The 25,879-nt window shown below is 47.5% G+C and overlaps 2 protein-coding genes across 5 annotated transcripts in view; both read left to right on the top strand.

Annotated features, from left to right (window-relative positions):
* Hm13 (histocompatibility minor 13) overlaps window positions 1-25,879 on the top strand; it is a 37,280-nt gene that overhangs the window by 523 nt on the left and 10,878 nt on the right. For all 4 annotated transcript variants that reach the window (XR_007835031.1, XM_051193257.1, XM_051193272.1 and 1 more), the window contains exons 2-9: window positions 7,584-7,682; window positions 11,371-11,453; window positions 17,354-17,442; window positions 20,055-20,140; window positions 20,232-20,357; window positions 21,051-21,108; window positions 23,076-23,159; window positions 25,680-25,716. Coding sequence is in view for 3 of the 4 variants with exons in the window: in XM_051193257.1 (XP_051049214.1) it covers window positions 7,584-7,682; window positions 11,371-11,453; window positions 17,354-17,442; window positions 20,055-20,140; window positions 20,232-20,357; window positions 21,051-21,108; window positions 23,076-23,159; window positions 25,680-25,716 (662 nt within the window). In the remaining variant the exon portion in view is untranslated. The remainder of the gene's footprint in view (window positions 1-7,583; window positions 7,683-11,370; window positions 11,454-17,353; window positions 17,443-20,054; window positions 20,141-20,231; window positions 20,358-21,050; window positions 21,109-23,075; window positions 23,160-25,679; window positions 25,717-25,879) is intronic.
* On the top strand, window positions 18,531-19,274 carry Mcts2 (MCTS family member 2). Its single transcript, XM_051193459.1, has one exon. It carries the CDS (start codon window positions 18,683-18,685, stop codon window positions 19,226-19,228), a length of 546 nt encoding a protein of 181 aa, XP_051049416.1. The 5' UTR covers window positions 18,531-18,682; the 3' UTR covers window positions 19,229-19,274.

The raw sequence follows: 25,879 nt of genomic DNA, 5'->3' as shown, positions 1-25,879 counted from the left end.
GTGGCCCACAGACAGACCCTGACATATCCCCTCCCCCAGACCCCCTGCTTTATGCCACAGCTGGGAACATTGTCGGCCCGACTTCAGACACAAAGGCTGGCACTGACTCTTTTGAGCCCAGCCACACTAGCCCCACCTGATGCTATGGCTAGTCAGCAGCCAGGTGTTTGCAACCTCACCCATAGCGATCACCCCCATCCGTGGGTTTGGGTCAGCCCCGGTGTGTCCCTCACAGGTATGGCTCTGAAAGGCACCATCTTTTGTCATCCTGCTAGAAGCCATGCCTGGCCACACCCACAGTTAATTGTAGCATCCAGATCCATCCCTACCTAGGCCCTGATTTCTGTAGCTTTGGAATCACAGCTGCATGTGTGCCCTCCAGGAACCCCTAGATCAGACCCTTCTCCCTGCCTTGGAAACAAAACCCAGGGGCAGGGAGGTGGCGCAGCTGTTAAAGGCGCTTGCCGCCAAGCCTGTGACTTGAGCTAAATCCCAGAGATGCAAATGGTGGAAGGAGAAAATCAACTCCTGCATGTTATTTTCTGACCTCGTCACACCCACACTAAGTAAATGTAAAATAATAATAATAAAATAGAGGTCTGGCATGATGACATATTTGTAAGCCTCTCACTCAGGGAGCTGAGGCAGGAGAATAAAAAATTCTAGTGTAGCTAGGCTACAGAGAGAGACCCAGTTGCCCAGAAAAGGGGGGAGGGTGTGGGATGGGAGTGTCGGAATAGAGCACCAACTCAGTTTCTCTCTTTTGTTCATGGTGTGGAACCAGTCCCAGCCATCCAGCTCTTTGGAATGTGGCACCGTGGTCCTTCCCAGGTTTAGATTTCTCCTTTGGTTGATTTCTTCTGACTTACCACCCAGCCTTGGATCTATCCAAACTAAAGCCCAGACCCCATTAAGACAATCCCTTTGCAAATTGAGACTCAATAATAGCCCCTGTTGTACTGTTTATGAGACTGGGGCAGACCCTGTCTTTGGCTGCCCATGACATCTGTCTCATTGGATATCCAGGGGGACTCCAGAACTTTCCACCTCCTCTCCCAAATCTCCGTACCCTATATTAAGCCTCTGCAGCCCATTGAAACCAACAGTTTCTCCCTTCCTGGCATCCTGTCTCTTCAGCAGCCTCAGTGCACATTTCCCCACTGTCCCTCCCTCCCCCTTCAAACCTGAAGGTGGCCTGGAGAGGAAGCTGCCCTACCCAGAGAGGGCAGGCCCACAAGGCAGCTGGCACTTTTGAAACTGCTTCAGTTCCAATTCTCAAAACACCACTCAGTGTGAGCGGCGGCTGAGGGTATACCACCTTCCTGACCAAGACCAGGAAACCTACTGCAGGCTCTTTCTGGGCAGATGCAGAGAGCTCTCAGGCTGACAGTCCTGGGTGTGACCCATTTTCTTTGCTCCACTGCCTCCTCTAGGCAGATTTTGGGGCTTCTTCACCTCTCCCAATCTAGTCAGGCAGACTCAGTGTCAAGGCAAGTTCTGAAATACAGAACAGGACAAAAGAGATGGAAGGCAGCGTGACATGAGGCCGAGCAGCTACTAGACTAGGTGATTGTTCTTGCCGCCTTCTGCACATGGACCACTCTGCAGAAAATACCTTCCGGGCACCGATGTTTCTTAAATTTAAGCTGTTATCAAGGATGAAGGATGTTGCATAGATGAATGAATGGGTCAGAGCCCTGTTACCAAGGAGTCTAGGGAGACCAGCCTGTGATTGAAATGCATCGGGGCCGAGGTGGTTGGTCTGTAGAGAAAGGCAGATTATCTGTATCAGAGCAGCGAGGCAACCTGACTGGGTAAGATGTACAGTTCCAGCCACCAGAGGGCATTCTACACCGGGGAAAGCAAGAGAGGTACCGAAGCAGGAAGGAAGGATGCACTTTGGGACACAGCAGGTATCTTATTGTAGCAGAGCAGAGGGTGCAGATAGAAGAAAGGGGGACATAATCTGTGTGTTCCAAGCATCATCCACAGAAAGGCCTTCCTAAAAGATTGAAACTACAGCAGGGGCTGCCCAGTCCCAGTAACCAGGGTGCTCTAAACTTGTGGAACCTTTACCTGCCTTCACAATCACATTGCTGAGCGGCAGGCAAAGCCAGTCCGTTTGCAAAAAGAACCAAGGGTCAAAGAATGAAAATTTTCTGCCATTTTAGAATGAACCAGGTGGGCCCAGTTCTAGAAGACCAGGGTGCCATCCGTAATACAAGTGCCTCTGAAGACACACAAGAGTGTTTTGACCTCAGATATAATGGGCCAGATGACTCCTTTGTCCGCCTTGCTTATTTGACAGGAGAGAGAGAGAGAGGATCTGGGAGCTTGGCACTCCCAACTGATATTCAACACCAAGGCCTACTGAGAGAGCATTCGAGGACAGTTCCCCTGGGGTCACAGTGTCCGTAAATGGCAGAGCATATTGTACAATCCTGAGCAAAAGATAGTGAAATGTGCAGGGGTGTTTGGGAGAAGTCGCCATAGGGGTGTCAGAAGCCTGTGTCCCTGAGAGGAAGTAAATTGCAGCCAAGCAGGAGCTGGATTGGTTCTTTGCGTTTTGACCTATAGTGCAGAGGGATCTCTTAGCCAACAGCCCTGGGCATCTGTTGTCAGTTCCTGGGCAAGGTGCCAGGAGTGCTGGGCTAAGACACAGAATGTACAACCAGCCAACTAGAGTGCATTCTGTGTCTCCTGAAGAGGCAACAGGTGTCATTGCACGCTTGAGTGAGAATTCAACAGGCTGAAGAGAGGGAGCAGGGAAAAATATAACAGGAGCACAGGAGAGGGACTTGAGTGCTGTGACAAGATGCTTGGAGAACCCACACCCTTTCTGAGGAAAAGAATCCTTGACATGATGTAACACTAAAATGGGTACTTAGCAAAAATGCTGCTCATGTGTAAAATTCAAGCAGTTGCAGAGCATAAAGGAAAGCCACTTCAGAACCACTTGGAAGAGACAGAACCACTTGGAAGAAACACTCATGCCCAGCTACTTGTGGAACCTTCCAAAACTTTTTCATTTTTATGGCATTCCTAATCTAACCCAGAGCCTCACACATGATAAGCACCTACTCTGCCACCAAGCTATATCCCAGCTTGCCTTCTAGAACATTTTCTGTGTGTGTGTGTGTGTGTGTCTACACAAATATGTGCTTGCTTTTGTATGTACAGGTAGGCCTATTGTTAAGAAAGTGATTGTTCAGTGCATGCTGCCCTGCAGCTTGTTTTTGTTTAGCGGCGTGAATTAGTCACTTTCTGTGTCACAGCTGCCTCAGCCCTTTCAAAGTGAAATAGGTCCCTGGTACATAATACAAAAGGGCCACGGGTACATAATGAAAGCCTCCCGCCCCAGCTGCCTGTTTCAGCAGCCCCCGTTGCCTGGATCTTATTTATCCATCCTTTGGACACCCGGGTGTGTTGGTACGCCTGGGATGGTCCTTTTCAGGGGAGTGGGAAGGGAGCTGGTTTTTTCCATTTGTTTGTTTTTATGAGGCTAAATGCTGCTACATTGCTCTGGCTGGCCTGGTATTCACTAGGTAGCTCAGCACTCTTCCTGCCTCGACTTCCCAGATGCTGAAACTACAGGGGTGAGCACCACGCCTCCCAGTTTCCTCATCAAGTGCAGATTCATATTCAGAATTCAAAGTGGGCCCAGAAGAGTGTTTTGCAAGCTCTCCTGGTAATTCTAGTACATACTCAAAATGTGAGAGCCACTAATTTAAAGGCCTCCAAAAAATTGGTCCCTAGCCACTACAAAACATGCTGAAATCAATATCCTTACACAGTTATGGTTTCATCATTTTGTTTGTAGGACAAATTTCTTGAAATTGCCTTATTGAATCAAAGACTCTGTAGCAATTCACTCTGCCATGGGCTACATGCATCCTTGCTATTGAAGGGCCAAGTGGTCTACTCTGGAGGTCTTTAAGCAACTACAGGCAGGAGTAGGCTTTAGAGAGTGCTCTGTCAGTTGGAAGGAAAAACAAAAGGGCCGGGGTCCAGTTGAGTGAAGCTGGGGGGGGGGGGTAAGTTCAGGGCACTGCCAGGAGGCAAAACGGTGGCAGAGGGGGTGAGTGGCATGAGGGCCTCAATCTTGGAAGACAGCAATAAAATGGCCCAGGAATTCCAGGCTATCTCTGGGGTGTGGTCAGGACGCAGTCCTTCCAGGGCCCTGGCTGTGCCTTTGGCTTCCATCCTAACACCTGAATACCCAGGGTACTGAAAGCTAATTTATTTCAGCCATCTGTGAAACTTTTTCTCCATTCTCTGGTTTTCTTCAGTGTTTAGCTTAAAAAGCCAAATCAAATTGGTAGTGAATCTGCTAAGTTTAGTGGTTTTTGTAACTACAGAGATGAACTATTCAGCCTGGCAATGGTGGTGCATGCCTTTAATGCAGGAGGCAGAAGCAGGTTTGAGGTCAGCCTGGTCTACAGAGTGAGTTCCCGGACAGAGCTTAGAGAAACCCTATCTGGAGGCGTGGGGGGAGGGGGTGATGAGCTGTTTGTCTTCAGGGTCTGTGTCTTCTGAGGACCACAGACTTCCTTATCTTATTAGTTCCAACAGCACACTCCAGGGAGAAAAGGTGGAAGACAGCTAGTAGCAAGTAAGCAGGTAGTGAGGCCTCCAGGCTGCCTGGGTTCAGCCCCACTCACCGTCTGTCTTACACCAAGCAAGATACTTCACTTCCCTGGGCCTCGTTGCCTCCTGTGTTAGGAGTGCCTGCTGGGGGCAGGGACTGCGTACAAAGCTCCTGGGACCCTGCCTGGCACACAGAAAGGGCTCAGTAAATATACTCCTTCTGTTATTACCAGTCGGATCGCAAGGCTCCCGCTCTGACTCAACACTGCAGCGTGAGATATTTATAGCCGGCACCCACGGTGGAGACCAGATTCCTGTTTGGTGAAGCATCTGTCCAACCTTGGTTTGTCATCGAATAACATGAAGCCTCTTCCTGCCCTGGGATTGGGCTGAACTGAAAGGAATTTGTGGAACTGAGCCACGGCGCTGGTTTGTAGGGAAGCCACAATGTCCTGAATGTGCTTCCGAGCTCCGAGCCTCTGCAGTCTTTCTGAGAGCTGCCCCACTTGTCCACAGAGCAAACGCCCCCACTCAGTTGGCCTCTCTGCTGCATTCCAGACCCTGTGTTTGGCTGTCGAGGCTTTAAATGGCATCTGCGCTAGCCACCTGTGACACTTCCCTTCAGAGATGGTGTCAGCTTACCCGTGATTCCTGCGCATAGTGATAGAAATAGCACATAGATCTGAGTAATGACTCAAGGCTCTGTGCTACGTACATCCACTGCAGAAACTGGAATCCTGGTTTTGTTTTGCAGTCAAGGAAATGAAGGCTCTGAGAGGGGGGAAAAAATCACTGTCTGAAGTATAGCTGGGAGGCTGCTAGGCCTCCTGGCCTCTGGACAAGCTGTCCAAGCATTGGGCCTTCATGCTCGTATCAGACCATATGTCTATGTTGCCTCATATCACAGCCATTGTACCAGTCTATTCTGTAGCCCACTTGCCTGGGGACTCACTGAGGTAAGGAGCCGGACCCACAGGAAATGTATTCGGCATACGGAGGGGCACAGAGGCAAGGTGCTGCCCAAGTGTCACTGCTTTGCTGCCAAAAGCAGAAGCCAAGGGCTGGCAGAGTAGAGAAGGAAGGAAACTGGGCCTCCCTGTCAGAATTCTCCCCCTTCCTGCAAACTGGAGAGTCTCAGAGGAGTGGCCTGCCGTGCAGCCAGCCTCTCAGCCCTACTGGGTGAGGGGGGGTGGTAAGGACCTTCCCATTCACTTCACAGTTTGCCCACCCCTTACCCCATATGTATCCTAGTCTCCATTCAACCTCTTAGCACCCTCCCCCTTTTGAGTTAAATAAAGCAAAAGCTACATACAGATTGTCACCCTGACAGAGGAGTAAACTGAGGCTCTGAGCAATGGATGTCTGAAGAGAAGATCCCCAGGTTTGGGATTATTTGACCAAAGGATGTGTACAGTAAGGTTTTGTTTGACATTATCACAATTATCACTACAGGGGATCTTGGGAGTAGAGCGCTTGCCCGGCTGTGTGTGAGACTGGATTCAATCCCCGGGACCACACAAAGAACTGTAAAAAAAGTTAGAAGTGGAGCTAGGAGGTGACTCACTGGATAAAGCACTTGTCCCACAAGAGCAAGGACTAGAATTCAGATCACACCCCTGTGGTAAATGCTGGGTGGGTGTGGCAATCCACCTGTAATCCCAGCATTTAGGAGACAGGGACAGGATCCCTTGAGCATGCTATCTAGACAGACTATCCAAATTGAAGTACTGTGGGTTCAAGTGAGAGGCCCGTTCTACACATGAAAGGGGTACGTGCACCCATGTATACCCGCAGAAACACATACACACCATAGGTATGCGGGCTTTGTGGCTTTGGGCATATGTAAACTATATGCATTCCATCAAATTGCCATCGAAAAGGCTGCCCAGGTTTGTGCACATTTAAGTGAATGGTGTGCACACAAAGTGTATGCCTCCCTTACCTGGTGATGGTTTCACAGGCTTGCTGCCCAGCTCCTATTTCCTTGCCCTTTGGCAATTTTGTACTTTGGAGCACAAGAACTTCTCAGATTCAAAATCTTCCTCTCCAGAGATAGCTGCCCTCTTAGCATGCTTTTCCTTAATGATTTTGATGAGCCTCCACAGCTGCTTGAGGTCCTTTCTCCCAGAAATGTAGCTGCCTTATCACAAGATTGGTATAGATGGTAATGAAATTTCAGGTGCTGTAATGAGATTGTGGCTACTATGGTCTTCCTTCTGGCATGAGAAATAGCCTAGTCTGGCATTGCTAGGACTTTGGGCGATTGATATAAAATAGGGGAGCCAGGCACTATGGTGCACATCTGTAATCCCAGTTATTCAGGAGGCTGAAGTAGGCGGAATAGCAAGGTCCGTGAACATCCATCTCTAAAGAAAAAAAATGGTTTAGGGATAGGCGTGTTCTAGGAGAAAGGCTTCCCAACAGGGATGCTAGCTGAGTCCCCTAATGATAATAAGGATTTGGGGGTTTGGTTTAGTTTTTGAGACCATGGTTGTCACTATGTAGACTAGGCTGGCCTTGAATTCCCAGATAATCACCAGCCTCTGCCTCCTGAGTGCTGGGATTAAAGGTACACCACACCTCCATATTGAAAGCTTTTAGTACTAATTTAAACCAGGATTGTGCTAACACTAATGAAGTTTCATTAAAGTCTTTTGACTTAAATTCTATAAAACTAATTTAACCCTTATGCTATACTGTCACTCCATTTTCAGCTACTTCCATGTTTATAATACTGAAATGCTTTTGTTTTACATTCCGTTCATTTTTGTGTATTTATCCTGTGTCACCTCCTTACCCATGCCATATTTTTGCTAATTATAACATCTGCCATTATAAACCTCTGTGGTAGATGGAATAACATTACCAAAAGCCTTGAGACAAGGAGTGAGACACTGAAGTGGACCAGCATGCAGGGAGAAAGCTGACCGCTGAAGCCTCGTGTTCCAGCAGCACGCAGCCCTGGCGGTTCAACTGCACCTTTCTTTTCTTTCTAGAGCTCTTCAGACATGCCAGAAACCATCACCAGCCGAGACGCTGCCCGCTTCCCCATCATCGCCAGCTGCACTCTCTTGGGGCTCTACCTCTTTTTCAAAGTAAGTCCTTTGCTGCCTGAATAACTTTATTCTATGCGTGATCATTTGTAGGAATAGCAGGGAGAACAAGTAAGTGCCTAGCCAGGGTCTGTTAGTGTTTACCCCCCTCCCCACCAGCCAGCCCTTTTTCTCCAGATAGCTGTGTGTTCTTCTGTTGCCAGGTCTGTTTCCCTGTTTGTGCTGGTCTGGAATGTAGTTTTTTGTTGCAGACATAACCTCTACCACACTAGTTACCTTTTTTTTTTTTTTTTAATTTTTTAAAATTTATTGGGGTTTATTTTCCCAATAGAAGTTAAACAGGCTCAATGTTGAAAACTTGGAAAACACAGAAAAGTAAAAAGGACACACTCCCAGTTCCTCTTTGGAGTGTGTCCTCCGTGGTCTTCCTGAGCGTGCTCTCTCCATAGCTGTGGCCTGCACAGTGTAGCCTGTCTCTAGCTTCCACTTTCCGTTGAAAATGTCATGGGCATTTTCTCGTGTAACTAAGTGCTCCTTAAGTTCATTCTTGTACATGTACATGTTCTTCTATGTGTACTGCTTTCTGAGTGAGAGTAATACATACCAGGTAGTTAACGTTACATGGAGTTGTCTATTGAGAGAAGAAGAAGGTCTCACAACGGGTAGTCAGTGTCACCATTTATGTGTACTTCAACCTAAGGAAACGTACAAACACACTGGTTGCGCTCCTGTAGTTTCTTGAGACTGCAATGATAGACCTAGATTTCTGTTAAACGTTTGAGGGGTTGGAAGGGTATGTGGGTTGGGTGGTTGCCTGCATCAACAGTCAACCCTGAGGGTGTTTTAGGTGTGCCCAGGTAGCATGGCAGTGCTGCTAGAAATATGTTCGTTCCACACTGTGGCACAAAATGCTTCGCTACACAGGTATATGCAGTACAACAGGGTCTCCATTTGCAGTTGGACAGACAGTGCCAAATCCTTTTTGTGGAAGTGGCAGTGATGGCAGGAGTGGTATTGCTGAGAAGCAAACCCAAGGCCTTATGCATGCCAAGCACATTTTCCTGCCCTGAGCCGTACCCTTGGCCCAGAGAGCATCAAGTCAAGTAAAAGCCCAAATGTTAATGCCTGCTTCCTAATGCATTGATCACTATGTGCCGAGGTCTGAAGAACACTTGCAGGTGTTGGGTCTTTCCACTATGTGGGTTTCAGATCAAACTCGGGTCCCCGGGATTGGCAGTGAGCACCTTGACTCGCTGAGCCATCTCAGTAGCCCTTCTGTCGATTGCTCTTTAGTTCTTAAATCATTAACCCCCACAAGCAGACCCAGCACACTTACTGTCTCTCTCTAAACAGACTCATTCTGGTTTTTACTTTGAAAACTGAGGATTTCTCTATCTGGTTATTCTGGGTATTAACTGGTTTTTGAGTTTCAGTTAGAGCACACCCTGCTCAAAGCCCTGGCTTCTTGTTTTTCCCTGTGCCCTGAATGTTCACCTCCATTTCCCTCTCTATCAGAGGCCCTTGCTCCAGAGCCCGTCTGGTGTCTGTCAGAGGCAGCAGTATGTAGTGGGGCTCCCTTGGCTCCCCCTCAGCCCCACACTGCCATGTAGGACTTGTCAGGAATGCAGCCATGCCACTGCCTCTGACCTGGCTGCTGGTGATGTATGGGTCTCTTGTGCTGAGTGCAGGGATTCACACCCAGCCCCTTGTGTCTCTAGACCGTCTCACATTTTTAATGTTTAGTTTAATTCTTTAATTAATGTTTATTTCTTTAGGCCAGTTGTCCCCCAAAAGAATTTCTAACATCAAAGGGTATGAACTTTGCCTGAGGTTTTGTATTGCTCGGTCTGTCCTCTGGACAGGTGGGCCCGACACAAGCTCTTCCCATGCCTCCACAGTGCCCACATTGACACAGCATTGTCAGTGTGACCACAGATCTCTGCAGGAATTGTGTGGTTTGTGTAACAGGAGAAGGCCCACCTCAGTGGCACTTATCAGCCCCTTTGCTCCCTTCTCATAGACAGGCAAGTCCTTTCTTCTCGTGCGCCTTTCTGAGGAACTTTCCATCTTCCTTGGCCACCAGCTGTGTTGTGAATGGGGAAGTGAATTCCCATTACCTGACACTAGTTTGATTGCTATTCAGTCTTTCTGAATTTAGGCCTTGTGCTAGGCTCACTGAGCAATAAGTAGGAGCATCAAGTGTGAAGTTGTGTTTGTCAAAAGCAAGGGCCAACCCACTGTGGGCTCCTCCTGCTGGAGCCCATGTCTCACACACCCTCAGCCCTCAGCCAAGAGCACCAGGATGCCTTTGCTCCCGCCTTTTTTCCTGTCCCTATATCCAGCCTCTCTGCACATCCTGCTGGTCCAGGACAAACTGGACTCCGCTTCTCATCCGTTCCCCACACCTCTAGTTCAGGGCACGATGCTCCCTCTGCTGGCTCGTGCAGGACCCTTTCTACCTGGGCACTCTGCCTCCATTCTTGCTCTGTGTACACAGCGGCAATAGGATCATCTCAGGTCCTCAAATCATGTCATAACCCTGCTGCAATCCTCCAGTCCTGCTTGGTGAATCTGAAATCTGTCATGATACTGCAAAGCCTGGCATCCCCTTTGAGATTCTTTCGCTCTCATCAGCATGTGAACTCTGAAGTTGCCTTATTCCTCACTCACTGTATGACTAGTATTTGGCTCAGTGTGCTGCATATAGGAGGCAGCCATGAAATACAGCCAAATTGCTGGGCAGAGGTCAGACAGGTACCTGAGTAAAGCTCAGGGCTGAGAGCTGATAAACGAAGAATGGGGCGGCCTGGAAATAGAGAAACATGTTGGCAGCCCAAGAGCACATACCCAGGCTGCCTGGGAATGGGAGTGAGGCTGTAGTGTTATGACACACCGGCAGCGTGTGAGCAGAGCAGAAGGGGCCTTACAAGGTCTTCTCACTCATGGGAACAGCATGCATCAAAGGGAAAACAGTGGCAAGGCTTGAAGTGGGAGAGTGACGTGGTCAGATTGGCATTTAAACAGATAACTATATGAGTCCAGCAACATGGTCCCTGTACTCCCAAAAAAAGCAGGTCCCTGCCTCCCAGTTACGAAAACAGTGGCCAGTGGAGCCAAGGTGCAGCAAGCACAGATTCAGCACAGCCTTCCCAAGTTCCAGAGTGAATATGTGACAACTAGCTTTGGAGCATTGTGACAGACTATTTCTGTTTGACTGACAATGGCAAGATGAGGAAGTAGCTGTTGGGGCCTGGTGTCCCGTCTTTAAGTTGCCATCACAGGTAGGGGGAGACAGTTGAAATGAGTGGAGTGCAGGGTACCCAGATATCTTATAACTAGCATGCCTTAGGGCTTCTTGCTTTTTGAGCAGGGAGAAGGAAACATCGAAGAGTAAATTCTTGCTTCTGACACTGCTCTTGATTTTGATTTTAGACCCTTCCCCTGTGCCCTTAGAACTCCCATGTTAAACCCTGGACACACATAGTAATTGCCCTTCTCCAAATGATGGAATCACATATGTAAACATCTAGACTTCTTTGTGGGTAGAGTCCATCTTGTGGGACCTAAGGTACTACCCTTACCCCAGATGTGAAAATAGGAGCACTAGAGTATGAGCTGCTTCCTGACTGCCCCTAACTCCTGAGGGTAGAATGAGACCAACCTCCAGGAGGTTCTGACAACCTCATCTTCTAACAACACTGACTTGTTTCTTTCTGTATTTCTTCCTCAGATATTCTCCCAGGAGTACATCAACCTCTTGCTGTCCATGTATTTCTTCGTGCTGGGGATCCTGGCCCTGTCCCACACCATCAGGTCAGAAGGCATCTCCCAGCAGCCTTTGAAACTGCTTTCTCAGGAGCCAGTACAGGGTCTTGAATGGGAACGTGATCTTTTGTGTCATTCAGAGTCAGGTGTAAATCCTGGCTTTAAAGTCCAAGGGATTCTTCCCCTTGTATCACATTATACATGATCTAGGATGGACACTGGAACCTCTCTTGAGTCACAGTCTCCTTATAGGGACTTATAAGGCTAGCCAGTTATGATAGCTGTCAGCATTCAAGAGACTGAGGCAAGTTCCAGGCCAACCTGGGCTACAGTTTAAGACCCAGTCTTAGAAAGACCCCAGTTAGGAGTATCAAAAGAGTCATCACAGTGCTGAATATGTTACCTCAGTGGCACTTGCCAAGCACTAGGCTAAGCTCCTCAAGGGACACTCTCCTGACAGTAGAGGGCTGAGAATGCAGCCTCTGACTTTGACTACAAGTTACTCTCTCTGACTTCAGTCTCCTCAGGGGTGTGTTAAAAAAAAAAAAAAAAAAAAAAAAAAAAGTGTCACCTTTGTTAGGATTGCTGCAGTTGCCTGTGTCAGCTTGTTAGACAACTCTTGATGTTGATCTTGGGTTACAGTTAGAGAAACTGAAGTTAGTAAGACATTCCATAGGATCACACAGCTGGCAAAGTGCAAAATCAGGATGCAGGAGGCCCAGGTCTGTGGACCCAGGCCACTCGGCTCAGACCCAGTTGCTCACATCAGAGCATCGGGCATAAATGATTTATGACTGTGTCATGAGAACAAGAGGCTCCTGGCCACCTTCACTCTGCAAGGCTAGCCTAACCACTTGTAATTTCTTGACATCCATTCACATTCACCAAATGGAAGTCTTAGCCCCAATATGGACAACAAAGATAGCCCAACACATTCCTGTCTGCCTCTGCAGTAGTCTACAAATAAGACTGAGGAGTGGCCAGGAAAAGTTGTCCAAAGAAAGGAACTCAGCTTGCACTCAGGTTTGGAAGGTAGGAAGCCTGGGAGAGGTGTAAGGAGAGAGGTGCCATGCCAGGAGCTGGATGGCCTCTGCGCATTAAGGGACCGATGTCAGGTGCTTTCCATAGTATTCAGAGCAAAATCTGCCCCAAAGGCAGTGAATGCCAAGGACAGTGTGGCTTGTTTCTCTAGGCACCAGCAGGATGATGGCAGTCAAAGTATGGTCTAAAAAGGTAGCCTTAGCCTCTCTAAGTATCAGCTCCTCCCCCTGTAGACAGAGTACAGAGCCTTCTAATGGGCAGGAAGCATCAAATGCGCCATGCCAGGCACACAGTGGTGGGCTCAGGACTGGCCCAGAGTTAAATAGCTGAGACTTTTGAGGCTTTGGCTCTGGGCTTTGTACTAAAGCCAGCACCATCTTCGCCTTCAAAAGCTTATTTTTGCTGAGTTGAAAATACCATGGCCCATCTCAGAGAACCTGGGTGACTGGGCCTAGCAGAAGTAATAGCAACCAGCACTCATGAGGACCTTAGGCACAGACAGGAGCCATCACTCTGAAATTCTGGATCTCTTCCTTTTCCATGCTGATAATTCACTCTATGTATAGCCAGTCCCACCCCAGTGTCTATAAGAGGTTTGAGATCTTTCAGTTCTTCCATAGCCTAGCTTCACCACACAGAACATACACTTTGGAAGTGACATTTAGACCATATGCTTAGAAACTGGTTATTTCATAGTATTTCAGTAGCCTTGCATTCAACTGCCCACAAACTGTTATGTTCCTAATGTCTCAGATTAACCACTTGTCTCTCTACCCTCTAACCAGTTTATAAATTTTAGTGATAGATATTATCAAGAGAAAATAAAACTAGCAATTGCCTGGTTGAAGATGGAGTTTTCCTGTCCTGGGAGCTACTTCCAAATTACCACACAGAGACTTATATTAGTTATAAATGCTCTGCCAATAACTCAGACTTATTACTAACTAGATCTTTCATTTTAAGTTAACCCATATTCCTTTACATCTCTGCCATGTGGTGGTATCTTTATTACCATGACACATTCATCTCCTGCTCCCTCTTTGCCTGGCCTAGGATTCCTCTGACTCTGCCCTCCTTCACCCATCATTCTATTTGGCTTTCCCGCCTAACTTTATCTGTTCAGCTATCGGCCAGTCAGCTTCTTTATTAAACCAATCACAGTGTAAAGGAATATTCCATAGCATCTGGGAGTATAATTTAGTGGGAGAGCACTTGTCTACTAAGGGTAAAGCCCGGGGTTTTAGTCAGCAGTTAACCTCATAGGAAACCAAGCAGTACCACACATCTGTAATCCAGCACTCAGGAGACAGAGGCAAGCAAGTATCTGAGTTCGGGATCAGCCTGATCTACATAGTTCCATATCAACCAGGGCTACACTGGGAGACCTTGTCTGGAAAAAAAAAAAGAAAGAAAGAAAGACATGGTAGTACAGGCTTTTAATCCCAGCACTTGGGAGGCAGAGGCAGGTGGATCTCTGAGTTCCAGGTCAACCAAAGATACACAGAGAAACTCTGTCTTGAAAAGTCAAAAAAAGAAAGAAAAGACGCACGGGCTTAGTTTAGTGGCTCATGCCTTTGATGCTAGCATTTGGAAGGTAGAGGCAGGAGGAACAGGTGTTCAAGGCCATTCTCAGCTACACAGCTACTTCAAGACCAGTTTGACTTATATGAAATAGTGTCTCAAAATAACAAATAAATGGTACATGGTAAAATTTGTCAGCTAGAGACTGGTTTATGGTTTTTAATTTTTTTTCTTTTTCATGTTGGGTGTTAGACTTAGGGCCTTGTACTTCCCTAGACAGTCTTTTCTGCACAAACATAGCCCATCCCTGAGTTTTGTTTTTTCTCTTTCTTCTGGTATTAGGAATTGAATCCAGGGCCTGTCATATGCTAGTCAAGTGTTGTAGCACTAAGCCATATTCCCCAGCCATAAATCATTTTCTTAATTAAATTCAGAGCAATAGTAATCTGTTCTGGCTCTCATGTAAAGGTCCCAGGAATTTGGCAAGCTGAGGCAGGAGAATCATGAGTCTAAGACCAGCCTGGACCACAAAACCTGCCAGATGAATGGAGTCATAAGTTTATCATTAGAAAGAACAAAATCCAACAAAAGCAATTTTATTAGAAGAAGGGAGTATAATATAATCATGGGTTTGTTTTTTTTTAGTGTTGATCCAGAATTAAACTGACTCTCACTCACTGAAGTTGTGTTTTTCTCTAATCTTTTGGTTAAGAAAGCTGCAGTGTTCAGAGTTTCCACAGCTGTTTATATCCATGCCTGCCTCTGAATTTGAACTGTAAGGTCTGAAGGTATGAGACAAGGAAGTTGAGGTTCAATGGAATTGTGTCTACCAGGATTCACAGCTGATAAAAGCAGGGGGGTTAGATCCCAGGTTTGTCTGATGCCTGTGCTAGAATTCTTTATTGCTGTGGCAGAAGTAAAGGAGAGGGAGAACTTGAAGATTCTCCTCTCCACAGATCTCTCAGAGACGTGTGTTAAAGGCTATAAGAGCCATATCCCAGGCCTTGCTGGCCTCAGCTGCAGTTCTCTGAATCCCTTCACCTCTGTTCCCACCCCACTGCCTACCTCAAACGCTCAGAAGAGACCGCAGCTCACAGTACTGGGGGCAGGCAGGGGTCACATCCTGTCTTCACCTAATACGGTCACCAAGACTCTAACCCAGCCAGATTCCACACATTCTGCCAAGACACCTTGGCCTATTTTTATCACCTGGACAGAGTTCTGCCCTACTCATGTGGCCCACAGACAGAAAGTCCTTGTCTCCTACCTCAGGAGAACAAGGGTACATCAACAATTCCATTAACCCTCACCATCTACCCTCAAAAAGGACAAGGGCACCAGGATGTGTCTCAGCAGGAAGCAATGAACTTGGGGGGCGGTTCATAAAAACACTGCCCACAATAAAAGTGCACTCTGAGGTGGCTAGCAAACATCTACCACTGTCTGGCCTGGGAGGTGACAATGACGAGACAGGGCCCCACCCTCAAGTCAGACTCAGCAGTTGCATCACACGCGTCATCCTTTGTGTTGTGTTGGACGGCAGGCCCCTTTTCTCAATGCTTGCCTGTAATCCCAACTGTTTGGCAGAATGAGACAAGAGGATCAAAAATTGGAGGCCAGCCTAGGCAACTTAGTGAGACTCTATCAAAATAATTAAGGGCTGGATGTGAGCTCAGTGGTGTAAATCACATGCAGAAGTCAGTCCAGACAGTTAACACTTGAAGTGGAAGCTGCAGTTGAACTTACAGGGTAGCAAGCATTAGCTCAATCCTCTCATCCAGTGAGTGTCAGACTTGGTGGGTGCTTCCTGTAACTCCAGTACTTGGGAGGTAGAACAGGAGGATCATTACAAGTTTCAGGCCAACTTGAGCTATAGAGTGAAACAAACAGTAATCCTCTGAGGAAGATATTGTAATGTCCAGATTCAAAAAGAGTTGCAAGGAGCAGCTAAGTAACTTCCCAAAGTCACACCTGTGAGAAGTGGCAGAGGTAGGACTTGAACCTAGGAAGCGTGTCTCTTCTGTTATTCTGATTAAGATGCAGAACGTCAAGCTCCTAAGAGGCTAGGCTGGGTGAATGCTTCGGCACCTCAAGCTTCTCTCTGCCTCTATCTGCACATGCACTGTGACTTTACCCTCCCCAAAAGTCTCAGCAAACTGATCTTCCAGCCTCGGCCATCCTGGCTGCTTCTGCCTTCCATCTCTTCAGAGCTCTTCCATAAATGCCCACTCCAGATTCCAGCCCTCTATCTGCTGCCATTCACCATCAGTCACATCACACAGCCTCAGGCTGCAAGGGATCAGTTGTTTGACAAGTGGGGAATCTGAGGCCCAGAGAGGGTTCTGAAATTTATATTCTCCAAGCCACCAGAGTTTAATTTTTAAAAAAAAAAAAAACAAAACTCTCTCATCCCTGCCTTATCCATTGTGACCTAAATGTTTACAGACCTACCTTGTTTTACTTCTTAGTTGTAAAACCATTCTGGGATGTCTTCTATGACCTTTGTTCACAGTTCTTAAGCCCTACTAGAGGCCAGCACTAAGCTGAGCATCTTTCCTGCCTTATTTTCCCTTCACACGTATCTCTTTGAGATAGGCCATACTCTTATCCTCACACACAGGTAAGGAGACTAAAGCCTGAGGAGGCTACCACTACTGTGGTCCCCACAGGACTGTAGGGACTAGTGACCACTCCACAATACTGCCAAACCCATGATCAAGAGGCTTTGGTGTGCTAATCTTGCTCTAAAGTAGTCTGAGAAAGAACATGTCTGTTCCCTGTCTGGCCAGGAGGTGGAGCATGCTGGGTAATAATATTTTTAAAGCTAGGATGGCCCTAAGCAACAAAGACCTCTTGACCTCATAGTAGGCTTGAAAATGGGGATATTCCCACTCTGGGGGCTGTGGTTCATCTGGCTGGAGGATTTCAACTACATTTGTGAAAGTCCAGTTCTTGGTCAGATTAATAGAATGGGACTGGGTAAGAGTCTGGAGGTAATTTTCTTGGGGGAAAAAAAAAAGCAACAACAAAAAACTGATATAGAAGGCACATGGGCCAGACTTGGGAATTCTAACTCATCCCCCAGATTTTTTTTCATACCAAATCTTCTTGTGTCCACTTTGCCAATAAGCAAAACAAGTCACTAAGAGTCAGAAACCTCAGTTTGAATCTCTGCTCAGATCCTGGTTCCCTTTGTGACCCTGGTCAAGTCTTCCTCTAATAGTCTCCAAATCTACAGAGTGGGAACAATAATCTCTATCTACCGGGGCACTTATGAAAGGTGCCCAGTGGGTAACCACCATAAGTGGGTATTAGTGGGGACTGTTAAAAGCTGTGCTTGCCCATGGGGGCTCTTGTTTGCCGACCTGCTTTGTCTTTCTTTCCAGCCCCTTCATGAATACGTTTTTTCCAGCCAACTTCCCAAATCGCCAGTATCAGCTGCTCTTCACACAGGGCTCTGGGGAAAACAAGGAAGGTCAGTGGCACCCACTTCCCTCCCTCCCCTTCTTTGTTTCTCTAATAGTGGGTTCTCCGAAAGGAAAAAAAAAAGTAATAAAAAGGAGAAACTCAGCGGCCCTGGTTCATATCCCAGCTCTGCCACTACCCAGAGTCTGGGTAAATCCATTATTTCTGTGCACTGGGTGTTTTTTATTGGAAGTTTGTTTCCCCCATCTGTAAAACAAAAAATGATAATTTAGCCCCTTCTTCCATTAGAAAGTAAATTTTAAGTGGACAGCATTTAGCACAGTGCCTGGCTCATAGATGCACTCAGTAAAAGCTGTACCAGACAGCTAGCTCTTAGCATGTTTAGTGATTGTTTCTCCTAAGCTTTATGAAGATGTGTTAGTTACCGTGTGGATTCAAACGTGGCGACAAGAGTAATGATGGCTCGGGACCAAATGGAAGATAATTCTCACACATGAGAAGCCTGTGGAATGTATTCCATTCTCTCCTGGTTGCCAAGCACCTTCTGCCTTTTCCCCCAAAACAGTGACGTGATGGTGTCTCCGCGTCAAGTACACCTGTGCCAAATAAATGATTATTGGATTTGTTTTTAAAGGCTAAGCCTGTTTTTGTTTTTTTGTTTTTTGTTTTGTTTTTTGTTTTTTTGTTTTTTGTTGGTTTTTTTTTTTGTTTGTTTTTTTTTTGTTTTTGTTTTTGTTTGTTTTTTTTAACGACCATAGACCCTTCGGGATTCCAAATCTCCCATCCACGCCAAGTTACATAATCAGGGACCCCTCGTGGTCTAGGATCGTGACCACTGCGCAGCCGTAGAAATTACAGGAGAATCGCTATTGGCTGTTAGCACGGAGCTGAGCAATGTTCCCGCGAGAGGTGGCGCGGCTAGGCTCGGCGCATGTCCAGTCGGAACCCGAAGCGGCTGTCCATCCGTATACATGGATACTCTGACGCATCTTCCGGTCCGAGCCCCACCTTTTCTGCAATCGGATGTCCGGAGCAGAACCGGAAGTCCGGAGGGCTGCCGGAAGTCCGGTGAAGAGCCTTGGGGTGACCGTGGGGGGGGGTCAGTGGAGCGGAAGTAATTGGATCTTACGTAGCCGTAAAGCGCCTTGGGTCGGACCACTTTCCGGTTAGCGACAACGGACGGCTCGGACGCCGGTGCCATCCTTCCTGTAGAGCGCGATTCCGGTTGGACCTTCGGCGATCCACGTTTCGCCTCAGCTCTTCCCTGTTGGCGCCCCTTCACCAAGATCATGTTCAAGAAATTTGACGAGAAGGAAAGTGTGTCCAACTGCATCCAGTTGAAAACTTCCGTTATTAAGGGTATTAAGAGCCAACTGACTGAACAGTTTCCAGGTATCGAGCCGTGGCTTAATCAAATCATGCCTAAGAAAGATCCAGTCAAAATAGTGCGATGCCATGAACACATGGAAATCCTTACAGTCAACGGAGAATTACTGTTTTTCAGGCAGAGAAAAGGACCTTTTTATCCAACGCTAAGATTACTGCACAAATACCCGTTTATTCTGCCACACCAGCAGGTCGACAAAGGAGCCATCAAATTTGTGCTCAGTGGTGCAAATATCATGTGCCCAGGCTTAACATCTCCTGGAGCGAAGCTCTACGCTGCTGCAGTCGATACCATCGTGGCAGTCATGGCTGAAGGGAAAGAGCATGCCCTGTGTGTCGGAGTGATGAAGATGGCTGCAGCAGACATTGAGAAAATCAACAAAGGGATCGGCATTGAAAATATCCATTATCTAAATGACGGGCTGTGGCACATGAAGACATATAAGTGAGCCTTAGACGCAATGCACTTGAGCTAAATATAAATATTGTGTTGTATCTGTGTTTGTGTCTGTATGTGACATCATGAAGACAATGCCTCTGTAGTTACGCTGAATAAATTCAACAAGATACCTTTAAAAAAATGAAAACAGGGTGTTGTAACGATAGGAGAGAGCAGGAAATGGGGGACAAGCAGCAATTTGCTGCACTTTGGAATCACAGAAGTGGCCACACTCTGTTATTCAGAAATTTGGAAGCAGCCAGAGTAGGTCTGACATCAGGGTCCCTACCGAGGTGCTCCTAACGAGCAGCCTTCCAAGATTCTCTCTTGAGTACTTTCTACATCTCTCTTTCCTTCTTCCTCAGTTTGGAAAGGGTTACCAGCAATCCCCTTGATTTCCTGAAATTTCAAACTTGGTAGGAGTGGCATTAACTGGGGACCCACTGTATTCCATTCCAGGTACTGTGCTGAGGGCATTGTAAGAACAGCGTTATGTACTCCGTAACAGCTCCATGAGGAAGGTGTTGACTTTTTTGCAGATAGGGAAACAAACTCTAAAAGGGTACTGCGTCCCCAGTGTCACCCACCCATCATCATGTGACAGAGCTTATATCTCCAACTCCCTGCATTGTGGGCCTATGTTCCCCTCTAGAAAATTGGGCATGGCTCCAGTGACCTTTCCCCACCTAACCCCCCTGCCAGTGTGAAGCAGCTAAGGCCAGGTCCCTAGGCCTGCCTAACCATACTGGCGGCCATGCCCTCCTCCATCCAGGGGCTGACAGGTTGGGGGGATGGCCTCACTCTGGGGAGTGGACTTACCTGGCCTCTCTGCCCAGAGATCATCAACTATGAGTTTGACACTAAGGACCTGGTGTGCCTGGGCCTAAGCAGCATCGTTGGTGTCTGGTACCTGCTGAGGAAGGTGAGTAGTCAGGGCCTGAGCAGAAGGGGAGGTTGGGGAGACAGGGTAGGATGGGCCATGGCCAGCCTGTCTCACTCCCAGCTCTCCCCAGCACTGGATTGCCAATAACCTGTTTGGCCTGGCCTTCTCCCTTAATGGGGTAGAGCTCCTGCACCTGAACAACGTGAGCACTGGCTGCATCCTGCTTGGCGGACTCTTCATCTATGACATCTTCTGGGTGAGTCAGGCAGGGACATGCTGTCCAACTCTCAGGGCCCTCCTCAGCCTCCCAGCTTCCCTGCATCTCTGCCATCTCTGTCCACATGGCAGTCCGATGGAGTTTGTACCCCAGAGTAGGTCTATTTCTCGGCTATCTGTAAATCCAAAGAAAATGAAATACATCTCCTACCAAGAGCCCAGTGTACCCGGTGCCTTCATACACCTTCACATGGTCTTTACAGGGTACTACTAAACCGTGTCTGTAGAGCAAATGAGTCTCGGGGACATTTGGATAGGTGTGGTGGATGCTGGTGAATGGCCCAGCAAGGACAGAGGGTAGCTGTGTTCTGGCTGAGTTTTCATCTTCTGAGGGGTCTGGGATCTGCCTGACTGTAACATTCATTCCCTGGCTCTGGAAGACATTTGTCTTTGAATGAATGCTGCCTAGTGCCTTTGTCTCTTAAGAAGGCTAGAAGCCTGAACAAGCAGGCTGCCTCGCTTGGGCCAGTTGGGGTCTTCCCCTGACTCCTTCAGATTTTCTTTTGCCCAGAACCACACGAATGGCCACCTCAACTCAATGTCAGGTCTGCTCTGAGCTCTACCAGTTCCCTGTTCAACTCTCGTACACCTCAAACCACCCCACATCTGGAAGACCAGGGAGAGCCTTTCTTGCCCGCCCACCTCCCTCTAGATCCCTGTCTTCTCCTTCCAGGTTTTCGGCACCAACGTGATGGTGACTGTGGCCAAGTCTTTTGAGGCACCAATCAAATGTAAGTGACCACCTCCCATGATCGGGCATCGTCCTCTTTACCCCAGTTGGCTCATCATCCCTGTTGGTGTCAGAGCCTCTCTTTATTTCCTCTTCATTGATTCATCTGGCTGTGTTCTTGAACTCTGGCCCTCCTCCCCTCCACCCTGGCCTTTAGCCACTTGGTCATAACATCATGTGGCATGAGATGTATAGGAATGGGAATAAGTATAGAAGAGAGTTGTTTAACAGCCTATCTATCATAGGGCTTGTAGTGGTTTTCCAGAAGTCAAGACCTTCACACTAACTCTATCACACTCAACTGGGTTCCCCTTGTTGCCTGAGTACCAGGTCTCTTAACTCTGACCATACCTTGGTTTTTTTTTTTTTTTTTTTTTTTTTTAGAATAACCATTGTTATACATGTATTAGAAAACCCAAATGTAGGGCTTGGGTGTTTAGTAGCTCAGTGGTCTTGCATGTGTGAACCCTGGGATTCACCTCTAAAAGAAGGGGAAAGAAGATCCATAGCCCACGCATGGGGCACATTCCTGTTGTCACAACACTTGAGGGGCAGGATTGCAACTTTTAGGCTACATAGCAAGACTGTCCAAAAAGAAAAAGAAAAAAAGGCCAGCAGGATGGCTCAGCTGGCTCATTTCATTTCTAGCTGCCAAACCTGATAACCTGAGTTCAGTACCTGAGACTCACATGCTGGAAGGGGAGAACTAATTCCCACAAGTTATCCTCTGACCTCTCCATGGAAATTCTGTTATGCATGTACTCACATACATAAAAATAAATAAATTTTTTGAAAAGGAGAAACTCAAGCTGATTATTGGCAGCACACACCTTTAATCCCAGCACTTGATCTGCTCACAGATGAGTTCAAGGACAGCCAGGGCTACACAGAGAAACCCTGTCTCAAAAGAACCACAAAACAAAAAAGCATCAAGTGCTGTTAAATAAGGGGAGTCTCTGGGTGTTTGTCCAGATGGATCTCAGGTAGCTGAAACCATCCTGAAACTCACTGTATGCCTAGCGATGGCTTTGAACCTCTGGGCCTGAATAAACGGGGAAATTTTATCTCAGGCTACTGTAAGCCTGGGTAGAACAGCTCCAGGTGGGACTAATGCACTTCAGTAGAATCACCAAAACCAAGGTTACTTCCACCCTCCCACCCCATCATTCTCAGCGAACTTGTTATCTGTTCTCTAGCCTTTCCATACTCCCCCAGAGGGAACCGCAGTTCTAGCAATGACTCCTCATCCAGACATGCACCAATTTTTCTCTTTCCTCAAGGGAAAAAAAACAAAACAAAAAACCTGGAGAAGGGGGAAGCTCCTTTCATGATTCTTTTGCCAAGTCATGTTATATAGCTACAGGCATAGCCAGTAGTAAAGAGCTTTTCTACCATGCGTGGGTTTGATATCACCTGAGTGTTAATGCTGGTACTTAACAGGAATGAAAATTCAAGGCCAGCCTGGGCTACATAGCTGGAGTGTCTCAAAAACAGTCAAAGCAAGCTAGTGTCATCTCAAGGTAGATGGGAAAGCAGATTAACTTCAAGTCTCAGCCCTGAATGTTCCGGAATCACCTGGGACCACAAGGCTCCAGGACTGTACCAGGCATAGTAGCTGGGCAGAAGGGGAGGTGACCTTGAGAGGATACTTCAGTGATCTGTAGAATCATGGCAGCTCTGGCTTGTGACAGACAGCAAGCAGTTGGGTGTAAAGTCAGCTTTGGGCTTCTTTTTCATGGTCCCATGGCAACATAGAAAGAGAAGTGAAGATTAATGAAACCTTTGGTTAGATGCTCTTAGATCCCTCTTTGCTATAATGTAAGAGCTGCCATTTCATCCTGGGAACATCCTGTCGTCTCCTATACACAAGTGTATAAGAGTCATACTTGACAGGGCTGGAGGCCGGTGGCCTTGAGTAAACAGGGTCCCTCTGATGCTCCCTCTCACCCCTACCTCCTCTCCCCGCAGTGGTGTTCCCCCAGGATCTGCTGGAGAAGGGCCTTGAAGCAGACAACTTTGCCATGCTGGGACTTGGAGATATCGTCATTCCAGGTGATTGCTGGGGCGGCCAGGGTTTTACTTTGAGGCGGGTAGGTAGCCTTACCTGTTGGGAATGGGGGAGATTAGGTGAGGACTTGGCAGATCCCCCTCAGTACATGTTTGTGGTTTTTGGTGGCATAGGGCAGCTCTCTTTTTCTTAATTTTGGACTTAAAACAAGAAAGAGGAGCCCATAGGCCCACAGCTTCAGGTAAACATGTCCAGAATAGCCTTGAACCTATCTTCTAGATGACCTGGGGTGCTCAGCCAGAAGGGGGATCCCTGTTGATGGGAGAAAAAGCCTGCCTGGCCTTTCACTTCAGGAGGGTGAAAAGGCTGCATTGTTATCTGTCTGTGGCCCCTCTCCCTGTCTGCCTGTCAGGGATCTGTCTCTCTCTTACTTTCTTTAAAGGACTGATAAGACAGTCACACTGTCCTCAGCAGTGGGGCTGTCTTAACTATCTGCTGTCCCTTCCTGCAGAGGACAGGAATGTTGCTCAGAAGAAGAATAAAGCTTAGCGTACAGAGACCCTGGGTTCATCCATAGCACCACACACACAAAAGCCCATACTGTCAGAACCGGCCATAGGACAGTAATAACAGAATGGTGGTGACAACACCTGCCACTCACCCAGCACTGTGGCGGGTGCTTTGTTGTATCATTTTACTACTCCCAGCAACTCCAGGGAATAGAGAGAATTTCTGTATTCCAGATTTAAAGGAGCTGGTCAACTTGTCTGAGAGATTGAGCTTGGCATTACCACACACACATACACACCCCCCCACACACACACACACCAAGTATCTCTCTGATATAAAACACTTGAGGTCAACAAGGGCTTGCTTCCCAGGAAACAAAGGAGAGGTTTGAGTCCTGTAGTAGAAAGTGATGACACGTACCTATGACCCCAGGGCTAGCCTGGTTAAATGGTCACCATGAGACTTTTTTTAAGCATATATATATATATATATATATATATATATATATATATATATATTGTATTCATTGTGACATTTCCATATACATAGTGCATTTTGATCAAATTTACCCTCATTGTCCACTCTTGTTCCCCTCCCACTCCTGAGACTCTTGTCTTTAAAAAAGTGAATTCCTACCCTCTGGCAATGAACAGACACACCCCGTTAGTGGTGGTGGTAAGGGACAGAGTAGATTGTGTTGTCTAGTTCTCTGTGTTCTCTAGCTTGATGCCTGGCATGGTGACCAGAATTGTTTTTAAAGAAAATAATCTAATCCCACCCCCAAGACAAATGCCTTACAGCAGTGCTTCTCAACCTTCCTAGTGCAGCAGCCCTAATATAGTTCCCCGTGTTGTGATGACCCCCAGCCATTAAATTATTTCCATTGCTACTTCATAACTAATTTTGCTCCTGCTATGGATCAGAATGTAAATATCTGTATTTCACAATGGTCTTGGGCACCCCCTTGTGAAGAGATCTTTTGATGCCAAAGGGGTCACAACCCACAGGTTGAGAACTGTTGGCTTCTAGCTTTGTTGGTCTCCTTGGTGCATGGTCTGGCCTTTAAGAGTGCACACATCCTCACCTCCAGGATCTATACATGGCTCCAAATCTTGCAGCAGTCACCCAGCCCAGAAAGCACTGTTGAAACTCGCTCAGCTGCCTGGAGTTAGTACACCAGCAGAGCCCCACCCCTGCTTTAGTTGAAGAGCTGTTACAAGTGTCAGTCACCAGGGGGCGCTGAGCTGCAAACACTGTAGAAAAGGCCGCTCTGGTCAACTTTTTCCATGCAACTCTTCTATCACAGTCCTCACTGAGGATGACTCAGTTCCCTCTTTAAAATTAGCAACATAGGGTGGGGATTCTAACTTTTGGTAGAGCCCTTGCCTAGTATGCACAATTGTGGGCCTGAGTTAAAGGATGTGATGCGTGCGGCGTAGAAAGGTTGAACATGTTGGCTCTGTCTGAGACTCAGGGTTCTGGGGCATCTGAAGTGTGGGCCAGGTCCTAAGGGACAGAGTTAGCATTCCTGGGCTCCCGGGGTGCCTCCCAGGGGTCTGCTTCTTGCTCCAACCCTCCACCTCCAACCAGGCAGCAGCCACAGGGGTCTCTCTAACCCTGTCTAGGTTGTTCTGCCCAGAACTTTTCTAACATGCTGTGTTCCTTACTCGGAATATAGACCCGAGCCTGCAGTGTGGCTGCCTGTGCCATGTGTCTCCATCCTGCAGCCCCTCGGAGTATGCCTTCCACTCTCCCCAGCCCTCTTCAGACCGGCTCCCACCCCAATCCACCTTTTATGACACAAGAAGTCCATTTTCCAGTTAGAACAAGCCTAAATTTGATTTCCTACTGGGGTCTGGTGTCGTTCTCCCTACCGTCTTGCCCCTTGGCTGAGCTCTGAGAACTGTAGCTTCGCTTGCTCCTGCCCTGTGCCTGATCAGTGGGAAATAGTAGGCGGCCTGTTGTGACACAGTGTGGTGCTGGAGGTGGGGGAGCTTGTCCTGATTCCTCTCCTACCCCACCCCAGCATTCTAACCCTGCCTTTTCCCCTTCAGGGATCTTCATTGCCTTACTGCTTCGTTTTGACATCAGGTAAGCAAGGGAGGGCGTGGCGTGGCCTGGTCTGGGGAAAGTCCCAGTTTTCAGGAGCCCAGAGAAGGTTTCTCCATCCACACATCCAGAGAAATTCTCATTTCACCTGCATTCTGAGCTTCTAAGTGGTCTTGTTTTTGCTTTTGGTTTGTTGTTGTTCTTG

Source organism: Phodopus roborovskii, unplaced genomic scaffold (assembly GCF_943737965.1).
Source record: "Phodopus roborovskii unplaced genomic scaffold, PHOROB, whole genome shotgun sequence".
NCBI lineage: Eukaryota > Metazoa > Chordata > Mammalia > Rodentia > Cricetidae > Phodopus > Phodopus roborovskii.
Note: the sequence above shows the minus strand (reverse complement) of the source record. Positions and strands in the feature narration are given on the sequence as shown.